The sequence below is a fragment of the Vitis vinifera genome, chromosome 10 (assembly GCF_030704535.1).
Source record: "Vitis vinifera cultivar Pinot Noir 40024 chromosome 10, ASM3070453v1".
NCBI classification, from domain to species: Eukaryota; Viridiplantae; Streptophyta; class Magnoliopsida; order Vitales; family Vitaceae; genus Vitis; species Vitis vinifera.
In genome coordinates, this window is record NC_081814.1 from 2,918,661 (window position 1) to 2,937,191 (window position 18,531).

Here is an 18,531-nt window from a genome sequence, read left to right on the forward strand (position 1 = left end):
TTCAGAACAGTACTTTCTGTCATATTGTTTCCATGTGTTCAATTGATTGATGGAATGAAAACTCATGATGTGCTCTTGAGGATGTTTTGATGGTGGCAGACTCGACAATTCATCAGAACTTGACACTCATCCAGCCATAAAATTAGTCCATGATGACCCATCTTTTATTTGTTTATTTACTGTTTTTTTTTTTTTTTTGTTATAAATGAGAAACCATCTGAACTAATGCAACCCCCAACCTATTCACATATCCCCATATATTCAAAAAAAAAAAAGGTTGATTTTTTTACTTCTTAACCAGTCTGTTTGAATATTTGCCCCAAGTTGTACATGGCCATGGCTGAAGATTCCACATCTATTCCTTTGGCTCTCTGAACTCTTGTCTCTTCAACCCAGACAGAATTGGAAACGTTGAGTAACAACCCAACTATGGCATTTTCAATCAGAATTATGGTAGTATTCTAAGCCATGGCAACAGTTCAGTTCTGGAGTTTAGTATTTGTACCTCTTCTTCCAACATCTATATCTATACATACATAGATATACATATTGCTGTCAAGGCCTGCATGTTCTTATATTCTAAGCATCCAAGCTTTGTTTCATGTAATTATTCAGCCTTATGTGTGTGTTTATATTAATAGTGTCAGACAGATCACATTGCCTAAGCAGGACAATAGTCACCTAAGCAAGCATTAGCTTGGCTTCCATGGTTTCCCATTAGATTATGTTCAGAAAAAGCACGGTTTTAACTGAACTTTAACAAGTTACATCATTGTGATGAGCATACCCTTTTGATAATGAAGTTTACTCAGATTCACAAAGGTTTACTCATCAAATGTTAGGACTTTTACAAGACTGGAAAGCAAATACAGGAAGTCTAAAAGGATAAGACAGAAGATAGGGTGGGATTTTGAATGAGGCAACTGATGGAGAAGCTCCTTTGTCCATACATGAAATGTGATTTGTTAACTGAATTTAACCCAGCATTATTTCTGGTAAAGCCCGTTATAGGGAACCGCTTATGGCCTATTTTATCTAGAAAAAGGAATCCAATGATGTCCCAAGAATTGGTCTAGCAGCCTCTCTTCAGATTGGTCTTGAAAATTCAGGAAGGAAGAGACCAAAAAATGAGACATGATGTCTAAAAAAAAGATGGTGAAACAAGAAAACAAAAGAAAGAATAGAGATTGGAATTTAAGGAGCTGTATCTTAACAAAGTCTGTTGCCTGCTCTTATATAATAGATTCTGCTGATTATCATATTGGTTGTGCCATTGATTAAACATGGAGCATTCTGATAGTAGTATGGATCCTGTGTTATATCAGTCCAAGAAACTTGATTCAGATACTGAAACTCCTGAAGGATCTGATGAACTTGTTTTCTTTTCAAAAAGTTCAGACACTAGAGATCGAATATGAATATTGTTTATGAACTTGGTTTTACATTTCTTTTTTTAGTAATGAATCATCATAAATAATCTTAGTAGCTTGTTCTGCAGATGAGGTAAATGATTCTCCAATAGAGGAAGTCCGCCTCACAGTGCCAATTACAGATGATCCAACACTGCCATGCTTGACATTCCGGACATGGGTCTTGGGGATCCTTGCTTGTATTTTCCTGGCATTCTTGAATCAATTTTTCGGGTACCGCCAAAATGTCTTGTCTTTGACGTCAATTTCTGCCCAAATTGTAGTACTTCCACTAGGAAAGCTCATGGCAGCATCTCTGCCAGAGAAAACTCTTAAAATTCCTGCAACCAATTGGTCATTTTCGTTGAATCCTGGGCCATTTAATTTGAAAGAGCATGTACTGATCACCATATTCGCCAATTCAGGCTCGAATACTGTTTATGCTGTGATAATTATTACTATAGCGAAGGCTTTCTATGGTGGGCAACTTCACCCTGTTGCAGCCATGTCGTTAGCCCAGTCCACTCAGGTGATTCCCTGATATGTTAACGATCTTTTACACCGAAAAGCTCATAGAGTTGCTCCATTTTTTCACTGGGTGTTGTTTCATTCAACTTCTAGATGCTTGGATATGGATGGGCTGGCATTTTTCGAAAGTTTCTAGTTGATTCACCATACATGTGGTGGCCTTCCAATCTGGTTCAAGTCTCCCTCTTTAGGTGCTTCCTCTCTTCCTCTCTTTATGTGTCTCTTGTGCTCCATATCTTCTCTGAAACAATTTACTTTTACTTGCAGGGCTTTGCATGAGGTTGAGATTAGGCCAAAGGGAGGTGTAACAAGGCTGCAGTTCTTCCTTGTTGTCCTCGTCTCGAGTTTTGCATACTATATTGTCCCTAAGTATCTATTTCCATCTATTACTGCTTTTCCTTCATGTGTTGGATATGGAAGGACTCGATCACTGCCCAACAAATTGGCTCTGGCCTAAATGGCCTTGGCCTTGGCTCATTTGCCTTAGATTGGTCTACTGCAGCTAGTTTCCTAGGAAGTCCCTTAGCCACCCCGGGTTTCGCTATCATAAACATAATGACTGGTTTCTTCATAGTTGTCTACATTGTAATCCCTATTGCTTATTGGACTAACTTATATGAAGCCAAGCGATTTCCAATTGTCTCAGCAGATGTGTTCGATGCTGATGGGGGCTCGTATAATGTCTCGCGAGTTCTGAATTACACAACCTTTGAATTCAACCAACAAGGATATGATGGTTATAGCAAGATTAATTTGAGTATCTTCTTTGTCTTCACTTATGGTTTGAGCTTTGCAACATTGGCAGCCACACTATCTCATGTTGCACTCTTCCATGGAAGGTGGTTTTTTCGCCTGTGAGAGATTATCTACAAATGACTGATCAAAACACTTCTTCAACTGTCAAAGACTAACACCTCCCAAAAATGTCTTTGCAGAAGAATTTGGCAACAGGCAAAAGCATCATTGCAAGATCAGTTTGATGATGTCCACACAAGGCTGATGAAGAAAAACTATGACCCTGTCCCTCAATGGTGGTTTTACACACTCTTGACATTGGTGATTGGGCTTGCCATGGCTGCTTGTGAAGGCTTTAACAGACAACTGCAGCTTCCATACTGGGGAATCCTACTTGCAATTTCTTTGGCTTTGCTCTTCACCCTCCCTGTTGGTGTGATTACAGCTACCACAAACCAGGTATACTATTCAAAAGATGGGATTTTGGTCTTTCTTTCATTCATGCTCAACCAAATTGTGGAATTTTTGTGTAGCAACCAGGACTAAACGTCATCACTGAGATGATTCTCGGCTACATTTACCCCGGAAAACCTCTTGCAAATCTGGTCTTCAAGACTTATGGATCCGTAAGCATGGGACAGACTATCATGTTTCTCTCTGATTTCAAGCTCGGCCATTACATGAAAATCCCTCCCAAGTCCATGTTTGTTGTTCAGGTAATCACTAAGCTGCAAACATAGCTTTCATTCGTCTCGCTTGTTCTGCTACTAAACACCATTTTGTTCAACATGGTCCTCAATGAAGCTGGTGGGAACAGTAATAGCATCCTCAGTCTACTTTGGAACAGCTTGGCTGCTTCTAACCTCAATCGACAACATATGCCACCCTTCTCTATTGCCAGAAGGGTCCCCATGGACGTGCCCAGGGGACAGAGTTTTCTACAGCGCCTCCCTCATTTTGGGTGTGGTTGGGCCCCTCCGCATGTTTGGCCGCCTTGGTCTATACGCCAAGACGAACTACTTCTTCCTCCTAGGCATTCTTGCACCAGTGCCAGTGTGGCTCCTCTCTCACCTTTTTCCTGAGAAAAAATGGATAAAACTTATCAACATGCCCATTATCATAGGGGGGGCTGGGGCTATGCCAATTGCCAAGGCAGTGAACTACTGGTGCTGGGTGTTGAAGCCTCACGTTCCTAGTGATCCACGTAGTTGCCCAACATGGATGAACGCACGATCTCAACCAATATAGGTTCTTGATTTAGTCGTCCCTCCTGCAAAAGGCGTATGGACGGTGTGTCCGGACGCACCCTCCGATGGTTTTGTCAGCCATGGTCAGAGAGAGATAAATCAGTTGGCCTTTTACTAGGAGATGCAAGCTTACCTTCCTCTTTGTGTGAAGGTTGATATATATAGTATCAGAAGCTTTGATTCCCTCTTTAATAGCAAGAAGATATTTTGTGTTGTCATGATGATACTAGGAGGTGACATGGTCATCATCACCCTACGGACAGTTTGACAGAGATCGTGGTAAGTGATGCGGCTATCAGAGATCGTGGGAAGTGACTTGTTGTCACTTCATCTTGTCCCTTCACTCTGCAGGTGGCGGACGTGAGCCATGGCAGGCTGTTGTGATAACGTGTGAGACTTGCTTACTTCAGTCAATGATTCGGACCATTATATCCGGATGGACTATGTTGGTCATCCGGACGTGTCGTGGAAGCCGTCCGTATGTTTTATGCTTATAAGAGTCGTTTGACCTTCTTTGAGGCGGTCCGAATATAAAGGCGTGTCACGTGTATTCGGATGAGGGTGATCCGGATGGTAATGCGTGCCACGTGTCGCCCTGAGGTGCGTGCCACGTGTCGCCCTGAGATACGTGCCACGCGTTTTCAGGAGGAGTCCCTACACTGGGGTGCTATGGGGATTTTTTTCAACATTTTTGTGTACAGGAGATTCAAGGGGTGGTGGGCTAGGCACAACTACGTTCTATCAGCTGGGTTGGATGCTGGAGTGGCTTTCATGGCCATACTCTCCTATTTCACACTGCAGGATAAAGACATCAATGGGATGCAGTGGTGGGGTTTGGGTATAGATGACCATTGCCCTCTGGCTCATTGCCCCACTGCCCCTGCTATAAAGGTTGAAGGATGCCCTGTTTTTAATTGACAGGTCTATTCTTGCCTTGGTCTGTAACTCCCTCGTACTATCAGAATTTAATCATAGATCCTTCGGTTCTCAGACGATTCGGGAGAAAATGGTGAGGAAAGAAAAATAGAGTGAAAATATAAAAGGTAAGAAAAAATTAAAGAAAATAAAAATTAGATTTAAATTTAATAATTAATTTTATAAGTTATTTTAAACTTATTTCATTTATTTTAATTTTTAAATATAAAGAATAAATAATTTGAAAATATGTAAATTTGTAACTAATTTTAATTATATTTAATTTTCTCTCATATTTTCATTAATATTTTTTTTAATACTTTTCAAAACCAAACACAATCTTATTCTTTTAAACTATTTTCTTAGTATCTTTTAAATTACTCTTTTATTTAATTAACATTTTTGAAAATATCGTAATTATTTTCATCATTTTTTCTTAAACATAAAATTCAATATTTTTAAAATAGTAATTGTTTTTTATTTATTTCATATTAATTATTTTGTATTTCTACTTCTTTTAAATAAGACAGAAAATTTGTTATTTGATTAAATTTTAAAATTTTTCAAAATCATGGTTAATTTTAATAAAAATATAATTAAATATAATTCTAAAAAGCGGTTACTTCTATTTCTGCTTTTCTAAAAATATATTCCAGGCTTCAGGCTCAAGTCGGAGGAGGCGAGCGAGTCGAGACGACGTCGTTTCGACGGTATCTGTAATTTAGAGGGCAATTCCTAAAAATTAAAAAGCATCGCGCGCCACCCACGGGAAAAATTTGAATTGAGACCGCGCCAGTGCGCCACGTGTCCCTCATCTCTTACAAATACAACGGTATCAGTAGCTACCGTCTCTTCTTCATCCGCAAAACCCTAGAAATGTTCCACAATCCACCTTAAAACCCTCGACTTCAGATCTCTCCAACACCATGGCTCCCATCAAATCTGCTTCCCGATACGATTCCTTCGACGCACGATCATCGGCTTCCTCGCAGTTCTCCGATCCATCATCGTCGGTGGAGCTCAACAAGAACCAACGTTTCGTGGCTCCCTCGAAATCGCATCCTCCGGAGAGCTCATCTCGTGCTCTCGCTCTCGCCCGAACCAAATCGTCTGATCTCGCACCAGCTAAGGTGAAGAATGAGCAGAATTTGAGTGCTATGGTGAAGAAATTTATGGAGAAGAGGTCGTCGAAGCCCAAGGCGGCGTCAACGAATCGGAATGGTCTTTTTGTGCCGGCGGATTTTATAGCGGAGGATTTGAAGAAGACGGCGAGGAAGGGGACGAGTTTTTCGGGGTTGCATCGGAAGTTATTTAGTAAGGGATCGGGATCGTCGGGATCGTCGGGGTCGTCGCGTGGTGAGAAGAGCGAGGTGAAGGCGCTAACGGAGGTGAAGGCGAATACGAGGACGTTGGCTATGGTGCTGAGGAGTGAGAGGGAGCTTCTGAGCCAGAATAAGGAGCAGGAGATGGAAATTACAGAGCTTAAGTTGGTGATAGAGGAGAAGAATCGTGAGGTAGTTCTCCTTTTAATCTACATCTACCTTTGTTTGTTTTCTGAGAGAATGTGGAATAGAAAGAGGAAATTGAATTTTGAAACTTATGTTTCCATTGTGTCGATTTCAAACAGTAAGAAGCTCATCTCAATCAAGCCAATATGATTTCTCTAAGTCTCTATAATTTTCAGTTTCTTTTCTTATCCCATTTCTCAAAATCAGCTTTCAATTCAAAATTGCTATTTGGATCCTCGAAAAGTAACCTTTTCAGAGTGTTATCTATTGTGCGGGTTTTTCAGGTTGAAAAGTTGAAGGATTTATGCCTGAAGCAAAGGGAAGAGATAAAGTCATTGAAGAGTGCCATTTTGTTCCCAGATGTTATGAATTCTCATCTTCAGGATCTATTAGACAAGCAGGGATCAGAGCTCAAACAGGCGAAACAGCTCATTCCAACCCTCCAGAAGCAGGTCACTTCTCTTACTGGCCAGCTCCAGTGCCTTGCAGAGGATCTTGCCGAGGTATTGCTTCAATCCTTGTTATACTCTATCCAATTTTGTTATAGTTCAATATTACGGCTGCATTTGGATTGAATGGATTAAGAGACTATTGATTTGGATTTGGGTCCCTAGTTCCATGTCCATTATTTGCAAAGACATTTCGTGAGAGAGACTGAGATGGGGTTTTGGATAAATCCACTGATGGAATTTAAACCCCAGGATTATTGGATCCAAATCAACAGCTGGGATGTGTGATCTAGAAATTCTCATGCCATTTGGGATTCCCAAATTTGAATTCCAAATCCAAATCTAGGTATTTCAAACATACTCATAAGTTCATTAAATTGGGTTTTTGAAATTGATTTTGCTGGGTTCAAAACCAGCTAAAGACCAAAATTTGAGGGTGCTTCCTTATAGGATCTCTTACTACTGTTTTGTGAGCCGTTAGTAATTCATTACTTGCCTTGAATATTTTGAAATTTCAAATTTTTATTAAAATAAATTAAAATTTGGTGACTTTCAAATTAATTATTTATCAAAATAAAACTATATTTATCATTTTATAGGAAGCATGTAAAAAACAAAAACATTTATAGCCCATGGAAAAAAATGAACTTAAACTATTTCTGACCAATACCTGTATGCTAATTTTATAATTCCATTTATTTGATGAATATATTTTATTATCTTTATTTAAGATAATTAAGAGAGTTATTTATCTCCCAAAATTTTTTATTTGAAATTAACCATCTACTTCTTCTCACCCTACTGTCTTGGGAAAAAAACCCAGCTTCTCTCTTGTTCCTAAGTATCAGTGCCTCTATTTAATGTTGAAAAAAAGAAACCTTGTTCAGTGGGTGTTAGAAAAAAAAAAAAATGTAAAATGATTAGGAATTCATAAAAGAGATTGATCTGATAAAAGCCTACACCCAACTCATCTCGTTTCGAATGCCATGAGTCGTGTATTTCATAGTAGAGGGATTATAGGGCACAGAGGAATGTTTCTCAGATGAAAAATACTTTTCTGTGCTGTAAAGGGGACCCCTTGGACAAGAAGGTTCTCATCCATCAGAATATGGACTCTGTTTATATGTTGGGATCCATCAAGTATATCAATGGAGATTGTTTGGTACTTAATTGTGAGAAACCATGAATGCTTGGCAAACAAGTGCAGTTATGTTTTTATTTATTTTATTTATCTATTTATTTTATACTAGACTATTAGAAAATTTTATCACTGTGTAGGTCTGAATTGCTGGCATCAAATTTCTTGGACAGGTAAAGGCGGATAAGTATTCAGTAAGGGCATGTTTCCAAGGTCATTGCAGCTCACCTAGGACACCAACATATGATCAGGATGAGGCTACTAATTCTTTGGTAAGGCCCCCCCCATGATAGAATGTAAAATTTGCAATTACAACTGAACAAGAACATACCATGGGACACCTTGTTAGCAATATGTGCTAGAGACACCCCATCATCATCGTAAAGGCTAACCTTAACTGGACAATTTATTCAGGATTTCAGCTCTGAGGACCCTGCCACCCCTGGGAGCCCAGATGATATGTTCCTTAAGGATTTGAATCCCTGTTTAACACCCTACTATGCCAAGACAAAATCCAAGGTGACCCACATGGCCCTTCTATTTTGAGATCATACCAGTGCAGTACTGAGGTTTCCTTTCTAACCCAAAGTCATTTTAATCTATCGACTGGAAATCTGATGTATCTTTCAGGAATTTGAGGTGGACTATGATTCTCCCCCCCATGAAAGGTTGTATGAAAACAATCTACAATTCAACTCTCGTGTGAGGAAGATGTCAAGAAGTTCGGAGTGCAGCCAGAATTCAAATGTAGCAAGCATAGCCGTCCGAGCGACTCGTAGATCAGATGAGAGCAAACACACATATGGAAAGCCAATGCACCATAAGCTTTACTAAATCATTTGCCAGCCATTCATTTTCTCTTTTAAGTAAAGCATTTCTTGTCTCCTCTTCCTTCCTTTCTCTACTGTGGACTATAGTTTTGGTCAGCATTCCGGATGTTATCATATGTTTTGAGAGGTGTATTGTCCAAATTGTTGTTTGTTTATTTCAGCAGTAAAAACAGATAAATGCTGTTCAGTTTAGGCATTTATAATGGCTAGTTGCTCGTTGTTCATTGTACATGGTGCATTCAAGCTCTTGAATAAAGGACAAGAAGCCACAAGTTGCATACAGTGAATATCTATGATTTTAAAAAGGGATTAGACTGTTGTTGGGCAAAACCATACCTAACAGCCACTAGCCCCATTGATCTTTTTGTTAGTCCACCTGCCCAACTCCCTTTTCCACTTGTTCAAGTCTATTTATCTCATCAGTCTCTATAATACTAAAATCCTAGATTCTCTTGTCCTGAACCATCTCCTGGCTACATATGATATGTTATTTCTGTCGAGATTCCAGACAAATTGTAGCACTTCTGCTACCATGACTGGGTTGACAGGTTCATATGACTTTGAAGAGAGCAAAGGTGGATGTTGTGGATAAGTTTGGAGTTTATGGATTCCAATGGGATTCTGACTGCTGTCCATGTAGAATGCTACCTCAAAGAGATAATTAAGCAAGCGCATCTAAGGCATGCTTAGGCTCATTCAGACATGACAAAAAATGTATACTAGAAGGAACAAGCTTTCAGAAACATAAAAGAGGGCAAAGCTGCATGAGATCCAAATGTCAAGCATCATTTTATTTATCAAACAAGTACAGATGTTCTAATTTCTTCACTTTCTAACATACTGCTCTCTGGGTCAAACTTATGATGTCCAAGGATCTCCATGTTACATATGGCTTCCTTCACCATTTTCTCAGGCCATCCCGCCACTTGTAGCTGTCCTAATTATCTGAAAAAGAGCTGCCAAACAAGAAAGGGAAAACACAAGATCCAGTAAATAGTCAATTGTATCACGGAGAGTGATTAATCATGTCTACTAGAGATTCTAGGGACCTCAGGTATTGTAATGCTTAGCTAGTTCTTTATATGGATGTGAAATATCAACCCTTCAAACAAGGTGTGTACAGAAAGGGTCAACTTCTGAATGCTCCTCACTCTATAATATGATAGTATGCTACCAGTATGTATTTGTTCCTTCCAAAAAAACATAGTTACTCAACTTTAGCTTTTAATGTGGTCTCTGGCATCACACCGAATGTGGTATATGTATTCAAAGAAGAAGAAACGGCAACATTAACATTATAACTATATTTTAAGTTTGTGAATCAGAAAATGGGAAAAGAGAAAAAATGAAAGTTTTTAAGGACACCGAAGGAGAATCTGATAAAATTAAAATGAGAATAAATCATACTAAAACTGGCATAAATTAAATTAACTGGCAAAGTAAAGTTCCAAAAGTAGAATCACTACAGACAACAAACCATGACTAAGAAACACATTGCATTTTGTAGCAGTGATGCAAATGTTACTCGATGTCCAAGACATTCACAGATTCACATACTAATAATAGAAATATCTCCCATGCCTCAATCAAAGGAGTCAGATGTGGGGGGGTTAAAGGAACCCTGAACAATGTGGATTATACAAGCTATACAAGAAATGTTTACATGGATGCATAAGTATGCCTTTTAAGCTGAGATGTCATGCAGGTGCAGGTCATAATTTTTAATAAGAAAAGACTGTTTCACCACGTAGTGATATGAGTGATTGAGGGGAAAACTATATATAAAAGGAAGAGAGAAAAAAACTCATCAACAAGGTAGAAAGAGCATAAGGTAGAAAGAGCATACAGGAACCGACAACCACAAAGACAAAGAACCCAAGGAGAATTGGCCCAACTGGGTAGTCATATCCTTTCTTTGTTGAGGTTTCAGGAACTGATCCCCTCTTTGTTATATTCTTCTGAAACTTTGCAACCTTCCTGTCTGCAAGACGCTTTGAGGTGGTCTGTCAAATCAAATAACCATGAGTTCATCTTTCTGTAAAGCCCTCTCGGAAAAAAATGAGGCACTGCAATGCATCAACTAAAAATCCTCCAATAGAAATTCCAAGACTAAACTCCCAAAGAAAAGAATAAGGCATTCTACCAATAGACCAACTCTGCCCATTTCAAACAAGAAATGGCACTTCATTTTGAACCAAAAACAGGTTAGGCTACATCATTTGTTTCGGAATCCTGTTCCCACATGGATAACTGGAGTCTTCTATGAAGACAACAAATGCAAAATGGGTTTCAGTGAAATACAAGTTGGTCTTTTTGTTTTTTCTTTTCTCATCCTCATGGTTCATTTGAGAAAGAAAAAAAGAAAAAGAAAAAAGAAAAGGTCTATTTGATTAATAGGGGGTGATGTCTAAAACTAGGAACAAGAAAACATGACAGGTTGAGATGTCTATGGCGATCGCTTCGCCAGGCGGTTGAATTGCAGGATAGTGTGGTGTGAGATGGTATTTACACAGATTCATGTCTCCAATTTCGATTTTCTACCCACAATTTTACCCATTAACATAAAAAAAAAATCCCCTTTTCTTCCGCAATATACGCTGAGAAATCACACAAAATAGGAGACGAACAGAAATGGAGCAACAATTTTTGACGATCATCCATCTAAAACATTGCGACGAAAAAATTTTCCATTTTTTCAAAGGTGCCGTTTGGATCTCGGGAAAAACAGGGAAAGTAACGAAAAAAAAAAACTGAAAAATTGGTTAAAAATGATAAAGAAAGAAACAAGACCAGATTGAAGTGATATGAACAACACAATTAAAATGATCTATTTACGAAACAGACGAAGAGACATAGAACATGGCCAGGAAACAAAACCTAAAAACAAAGAAGATTTAGAAAACAAAAAACAAAAAGAACAGAAATTTAATCCGAGAAAATAGAAACGGAATCGTGAAAATGATCGTTATTAATAATAAATAACAAGAGAATTACCATGGTTTTTCCTTCTTGGTTGCTTGGGGACAAGAGAGAAATTTTAGGTGAGAGAGAGGAAAGGGAGAACCAGGCCCGCGTGTTTAGGTATGAACCTTTTGAGACCCAGCACGCAAATCCAGGGACGTCAGTCAAAGGCTAAAAGCCCCTTGATTTCCAATGCCCCTTGAATACTACGATACATTTCTTTGTTTTTTATTTTTAATGATAGAAAGTAATAATAATTTTTATAATTAAAAAAATAATTTTTGTAATTAAAAACAAAACCTTATATAACAAATATAGACTTGTTTTATATTTTTAAAAATTAATTTTAAAAATTTTAAAATATGATATGGTAAAAAAAAAAAAAATTGTAAAACCTCATATTTTTTAAAATTGCTACCCATTTTAAAGTTATTATTATTTTCTATTTTCAAATTTTATCTTAAAATTCAACTAAAAATATTTTAATTTTTCTATTTATTTTTAAAATATGTATAAATCAAATAAAGATAAAAATAAAAATAAAAAATAATTTTTTTGTTATAAAATATGAGAATTTATCCGATTATGTGAACTTGTGGATAATCATCTATATTGATGTATATCTTTTTGTGACTCCCTATAAAAGGAGATACCTCTAATGAAAATTATATTCTCTTCCTAGATTCTGATTTCTCTTTCTTGTTTTCTTCTCTTTTCACTTTATAATTTTATAAGAAAAATGTAATTTTATAAGAAGGACGTAATGAGACTCTTCTATTCAGAGAAATAGAAATACTTTCTTCCCTTCAGAGAAATAGAAAGATGTTATTCCCTTCAGAAAAATAGAAAGATTTTCTTTTATTTCTCTCAAAAAGGTATGTGATAAACTTATATCATTATTTTCTATGTTATTACCCTTTGATCTCTATTTTCATTTATTTTGAATACATAAATGTGTATAATCCCTATAACCAGAAGTTATGGTGTAAATTATAAATTATGGGGTTAATTCATAACCAGAAGTTATGAAAAATATGTGTAATTTTTATCATCAGAAGTTATGGGGAAAAATTACAGAATTACAGATACATGACTAGAAGTTAAGTATATGATCCCTAATTATTTATTTTTAATCATACGGTATAACTGGATGTTATACCAAACAATATTATATAGTCAGAAACTATAAAATAAATAAATAAATGTTCATAGTCTGAAGTTATGTACAAATCTACATAATGAAAGTTCATAACCCAAAGTATGCACAAATCTACTCAATGAATAGTTCATAGCCTACAGCTATACACATATTTATATATATATATATATATATATATATATATATATATATATAAACAGTTTATAGCCTGAAGCTATGTACAAATTTAAATATTTTATTGTTGTGACAAAATAATCATGGTCTGAAGCTATAAAAGATATTAACTTTTAATTTTTTTAATTTGTTTAATTTCTTTTAATTATATTGTGCAACTAGAAGTTATACATAAATAGTTCATAGTCTGAAACTATGTACAAATTTGAATATTTTCTTATTTTGACAAAATAATCATAACTCAAAGTTATGAAAAATATTGGTTTTTAATTTTTATTTCGTACTCACTTATTTTTTACAACAGGAATTATGGAAAATAATTTTTATTAACAATTGTTTCATAGCCAGAAGCTATGCATACAATTTATAATTATCTTGTATAACCGAAAGTTATACAAAACAAAATTATCAATGAACAACCATGTACCTAGAAGATACATAATTTTTTAAAATTTTGTTATATAACCAGAAGTTATATAAATATTATTATTCATAACCTGAAGTTATGAAAATAAGAAAATTAATATTCTTTGGGCTAATAAAAGGATATGCCAAAGTTGTTAATATGTACTTTCTTATATCTAGAAGCTATAGAGAACAAAATTGTTAACTAACAATTTTGTACAACTTTATGAAATTTATATAATCAAAAGTTATAATAAAATATATTATAGCCTGAAGCTATGATAACGAGCATATAGATAATATTTACATATTATCAAAGGATTAATATTTTGTATATCAAATTATACAAATAGGTAAATGTTTGATTGTTTTTATAAATTTCTATTATTAGAAGTTATATTGTATTTAGTAAAAAAATTTACATATAGATGTAGAATTTCGGATTGCATGATATTTTTGTATTAAAGGTGATAGTTTGGATTTTTTTTTTTATTCTAGTTGTTTTATACACAATAATCTTTTGATTTAGAAAATTGAGATTCTTTGGATACATGTGAAATATATGACTTGGTCATATGATTAATAAATTAATTTTGCATGTCAATTTTCTTTAAGATATGTTTTTATGATTCAAAAATTTTGAGTTATATAAAATAATATATATTATTGCATGTTGCCACATATAGTATTTTTATTAATGCAATAATTTCATTATCCAAAAATAATTTTGAAATTACAATAGGTTCAACTATTGTTCTCAATATATTATGTTATATCTTTACATATATATTCGGATGGATTTGTAGTATTTCAATTAAAGTTTCGAGACAACAAGATACTTTAAATCATGATGTGTTCTCTTGAAATTTTGATTTATGAATTAATTTTTGCATATTGATTTAGATCATAATAATATTTTGAATAAAATTATTGATCTATCACTACAATTAGTTTGATTATTGAAATACTTTCTAGTTATTTCATGTATAAATTGCTCCACACTTATAAAATCAAATATGTGAGATACTTACGAAATATATAACTTTAAATTATCTTTTCATATTTGTTTTATTGTGTTATACGTGCTCTCGTTGCTTTTACACAACTTATTAAGTTAAGTTATCATCGATGACTAATATTTTTCCATTGATTTTAACTTTTTCTCTATAATAATATTTATTCAACTCTATAAAGACGAAGTCTTTATGACAATGTTTTATGACTTGTTACTTTGATAAAACTCTTGTCTCATTAGTTGCACAACATTGATGACAAACAATGTTAATACTATATCAGGTGACAAAAACCTTATTAAAGGCTCTAGAAAAACTTATACTATGTCACTAGTAGTATTTGATTCCATGTGAATGACACTTTATACGATGATAGATCCAAAAGAATCTTGTAAGACCAACTTGGTCCCTCGGGATAAAAGGTCATATGAATGTATATTATAAAACCATAAATTTTTATTTAGTGACTAGTCTACTTATATACTTAAAAAGGTAGAATGACATGTTGTGCAGATTATTATTTTAATGAGACAATTTTCTCGCTGTTAAGGGGAGAAGAGCTAGTTCCAAAAGAACGGTGTAAAATTATTTGGAATGCATTGACTTTGACTCATCTTAATCCTTATACAAATCAATGTGAACTAGAAGTTCAAAGGATTGTTCATTTGCAAAATATTGTTAATCAATTACAAGATGCATTCATTTGATACAAAGAAAGTGACAAAGTCATATATCCCGGCTGCAAATACTCCAGCACGGATTGATGTCCCTGTAGGACAGTTAACAAATTAATTAAGATACGCCTGAAGTGTGGTAGACATGTCGGCTCAAAGGATGTAACTCCCCGGAAGAGGAAAGCCCAAGAAAAACTTGGCACTCTAAAAGAGGCCATAAAAAATAACTGATCAATTTAAAATTGATAAATCCATAGCTCCAGAAGAGGCACAAATAATGCAGAACCCCTTGAAGAGGCACATATTGAACAAAAAGCCCCTAAAGAGGCACATATTGAACAAAAAGCCCCTGAAGAGGCACATATTGAACAAGAGCCCCTAAAGAGGCACATATTGAGCAAGAAGCCCCTGAAGAGGCACATATTAAACGAAAAGCCCCTGAAAAGGCATTGGTACTTGAAAATTGTGAGATCTCAATAAGTTATGTATACATGGGAGAAAAATGGGATTAAAATAATATTATTTTCACTTTCCAAGTGGCCTCCATAAGAAATGATGAAGATCTTGAACCATAAAATGTGGAAGAATGCCGACATAGAAATGATTGGCTAAAATGGAAAGAAGTTATACAGACAAAGTTAAACTCATTAACAAAATGAGAAGTTTTTGGACCTGTAGTCCAAACACCTGAAGATGTAAAGCATGTTGAGTACAAATGGGTATTTGTACGAAAATGCAATGAGAATAATGAGATCATAAGATATAAAGTGCGATTAGTAGCACAAAGTTTCTCGCAGAAACCTGGTATTAACTATGAGGAAACATTCTTTCCCGTCATGGACACAATCACATATCATTTCTTAATTAGTTTGGCAGTTCCAGAAGGACTAGATATGCGTCTCATGAATGTTATTACAACATATTTATATGGATTCATGGATAATGATATATACATGAAAATTCTTGAAGAATTTAAATTGCCTGAAGCAAATTGTACAAAGCCTCGTAGCATGTACTCAGTCAAGTTACAAGCAATTTGGACGCATGTGGTACAATTGCCTTAGCGAATACTTGCTAAAAAAAATGGTATATGAATAATCCAATATGCCCATGCATCTTCATTAAGAAATTAGAAACCGGATTTGCAATTATTGCAGTGTATGTTGATAACTTAAATCTTGTTGGAACTCCTGAAGAGCTCATAAGAACAACAAATTACTTAAAAAGGAAAATTTGAGATGAAAGATCTTGGAAAAACAAAATTTTGTCTCAGCCCGCAGATCGAGCATTTTCAAATGGAGTTTTAGTACATCAATCAACAGATATTAAGAAAGTTTTGAAGCGTTTTTATATGGACAAAGCACATCTTTTAAGTTCTCCAATGGTTGTCTAATCACTTGATGTGAAAAAGGACCCATTTCGTTCTTGTGAAAAATAATGAAGAATTACTTGGTCCTGAAGTACCATATCTTAGTGCTATTGGTGCACTTATGTATCTTGCCAATTGTACACGTTCAGACACCATTTTTTTTGTCAATTTATTAGTAAGATATAGTTCTGCTTCAACTCGAAAACATTGGAATGACATCAAACATATATTACGTTATCTTTGTGGAACTACTAATATAGGTCTATTTTACTCAAGGGAATCAAAGTAACAATTGTTTGGATATGCAGATACAAAATATCTTTCAGATCCATAAAAAGGTAAGTCACAAACATGATATGTGTTTAATTACAATGGTATTGCTATCTCATGGAGATCTATCAAACAAACAATGGTGACCACATCATCAATTCATTCAGAAATTCTTCCAATTCATGAAGTAAGTCGTGAATGTGTATGGCTAAGGTCAATGATCCAACATATACAAGAAAATGTGAACTACCTTCCATCAAAGGCAATCCAACCGTGTTACATGAAGATAGTGATGCTTGCATTGCACAAATTAAAGGAGGATTCATAAAAGGTGACAGAACTAAGCATATCTCCCTAAATTCTTCTATACTCATGAGCTCCAAAAGAAAGGTGAGATCGATGTTCAACAGATTCGGTCATGGAATAATTTAGTAGATCTATTCACAAAGGCGTTACCTTCGACCACATTGAAAAAGTTAAGGTATGAGTTTGGAATACAAAGATTGAGAGATTTACCATTTGAAATGTTGAAGAAATCATAATCATGTTTACATGAGGGGGAGAATGATAATATGGATATACTGCACTCTTTTTTTCCTTCGTCCAAGTTTTGTCCCATTGGGTTTTATCGGCAAGGTTTTTAACTAGGTAATTATAGTAATCCAAAAGAATATTGTACTCTTTTTCATTCACTAGGGTTTTTCTCATAGGGTTTTTCCTAGTAAGGTTTTAATGAGGTATATTTTTATGATCACCCAAGGGGGAGTGTTATAAAATATGAGAATTTATCGGATTATGGGAATTTGTGGATGATCATCCATATCAATGTATATCTCTTTGTGACTCCCTATAAAAGGGAGATACCTCTAATGAAAATTATATTCTTTTCTTACATTCCGATTTCTCTTTCTTGTTTTCTTCTCCTTTCACTTTATAATTTTACAACATTTTTCATTTTTTTCTCCTATTTTTAGTTTTTTGGGGTGGGGTGGGGAATGGGAGGATTGTGGAATAAAGACATTTTGATCCGTTCATATTCTTATTTCCAATTATGCGAAAATATAGGACTTTTAAGGTTATTATTAAGTTTCTCTCCACTTCATCATAATTGTCCCAAAAAATTAATTAAAAAAAATTATATTTTAAAAATTATAACTTTGATTTCTAACTTAAATTAGAAGAAAAATAAAAAAATATTATCTTAAGATTTGCTTGGCTTAATAATTTTATTAAATGGGTGTATTGTCTTAAATATATATATATATATATATATATATATATATATATAATTCAAAGATGGCTACTTTGTACTCCAAGTCAAATGGGAGGGAGAAATCTTGGCATATGAGTATATATATATATATATAATTTTCTTAACTTTTGGTGTATAGTCTTATATATATATATATATATATATAATTCAAAGATGTCTACTTTGTACTCCAAGTCAAATGGGAGGGAGAAATCTTGGCATATGAGTATATATGTATAAAATTTTCTTAACTTTTGGTGAAAGCTGCTTTAAACACATTTTGATGCTGAAAGGGCGGGCAAAAGTCTAATAAGCTGCAACAAATTCATATAAAAAACAAAAGCAGTTCGCACTTTGAGCTTCCAACCACCTACCCCCCTGGAAGCATTCTGTGAAACAAGAAATTTTCTTAGGCACATGGTGTCGATGCCATGTAATCAATCATAGGAAAGAAATAAACAATTAACTACCACGTTCACTAGTCAAGGAAAGATC

General features: G+C 34.9%; 1 protein-coding gene and 1 non-coding gene across 2 annotated transcripts; both read left to right on the forward strand.

Annotated features, from left to right (window-relative positions):
• Positions 1–1,283: 1,283 nt before the first annotated feature.
• Positions 1,284–4,850, forward strand: LOC100253945 (oligopeptide transporter 1). The gene is made up of 8 exons (XR_009466754.1): positions 1,284–1,392; positions 1,499–1,938; positions 2,031–2,128; positions 2,205–2,776; positions 2,873–3,131; positions 3,206–3,388; positions 3,477–3,845; positions 4,571–4,850. It is a non-coding gene; the product is annotated as an oligopeptide transporter 1 (transcript).
• Positions 4,851–5,677: 827 nt separating this feature from the next.
• On the forward strand, positions 5,678–9,041 carry LOC100256556 (uncharacterized). The gene is made up of 5 exons (XM_002269129.4): positions 5,678–6,348; positions 6,627–6,845; positions 8,103–8,201; positions 8,344–8,448; positions 8,560–9,041. Exons 1-5 carry the CDS (start codon positions 5,761–5,763, stop codon positions 8,761–8,763), a joined length of 1,215 nt encoding a protein of 404 aa, XP_002269165.1. The 5' UTR covers positions 5,678–5,760; the 3' UTR covers positions 8,764–9,041.
• Positions 9,042–18,531: the final 9,490 nt, after the last annotated feature.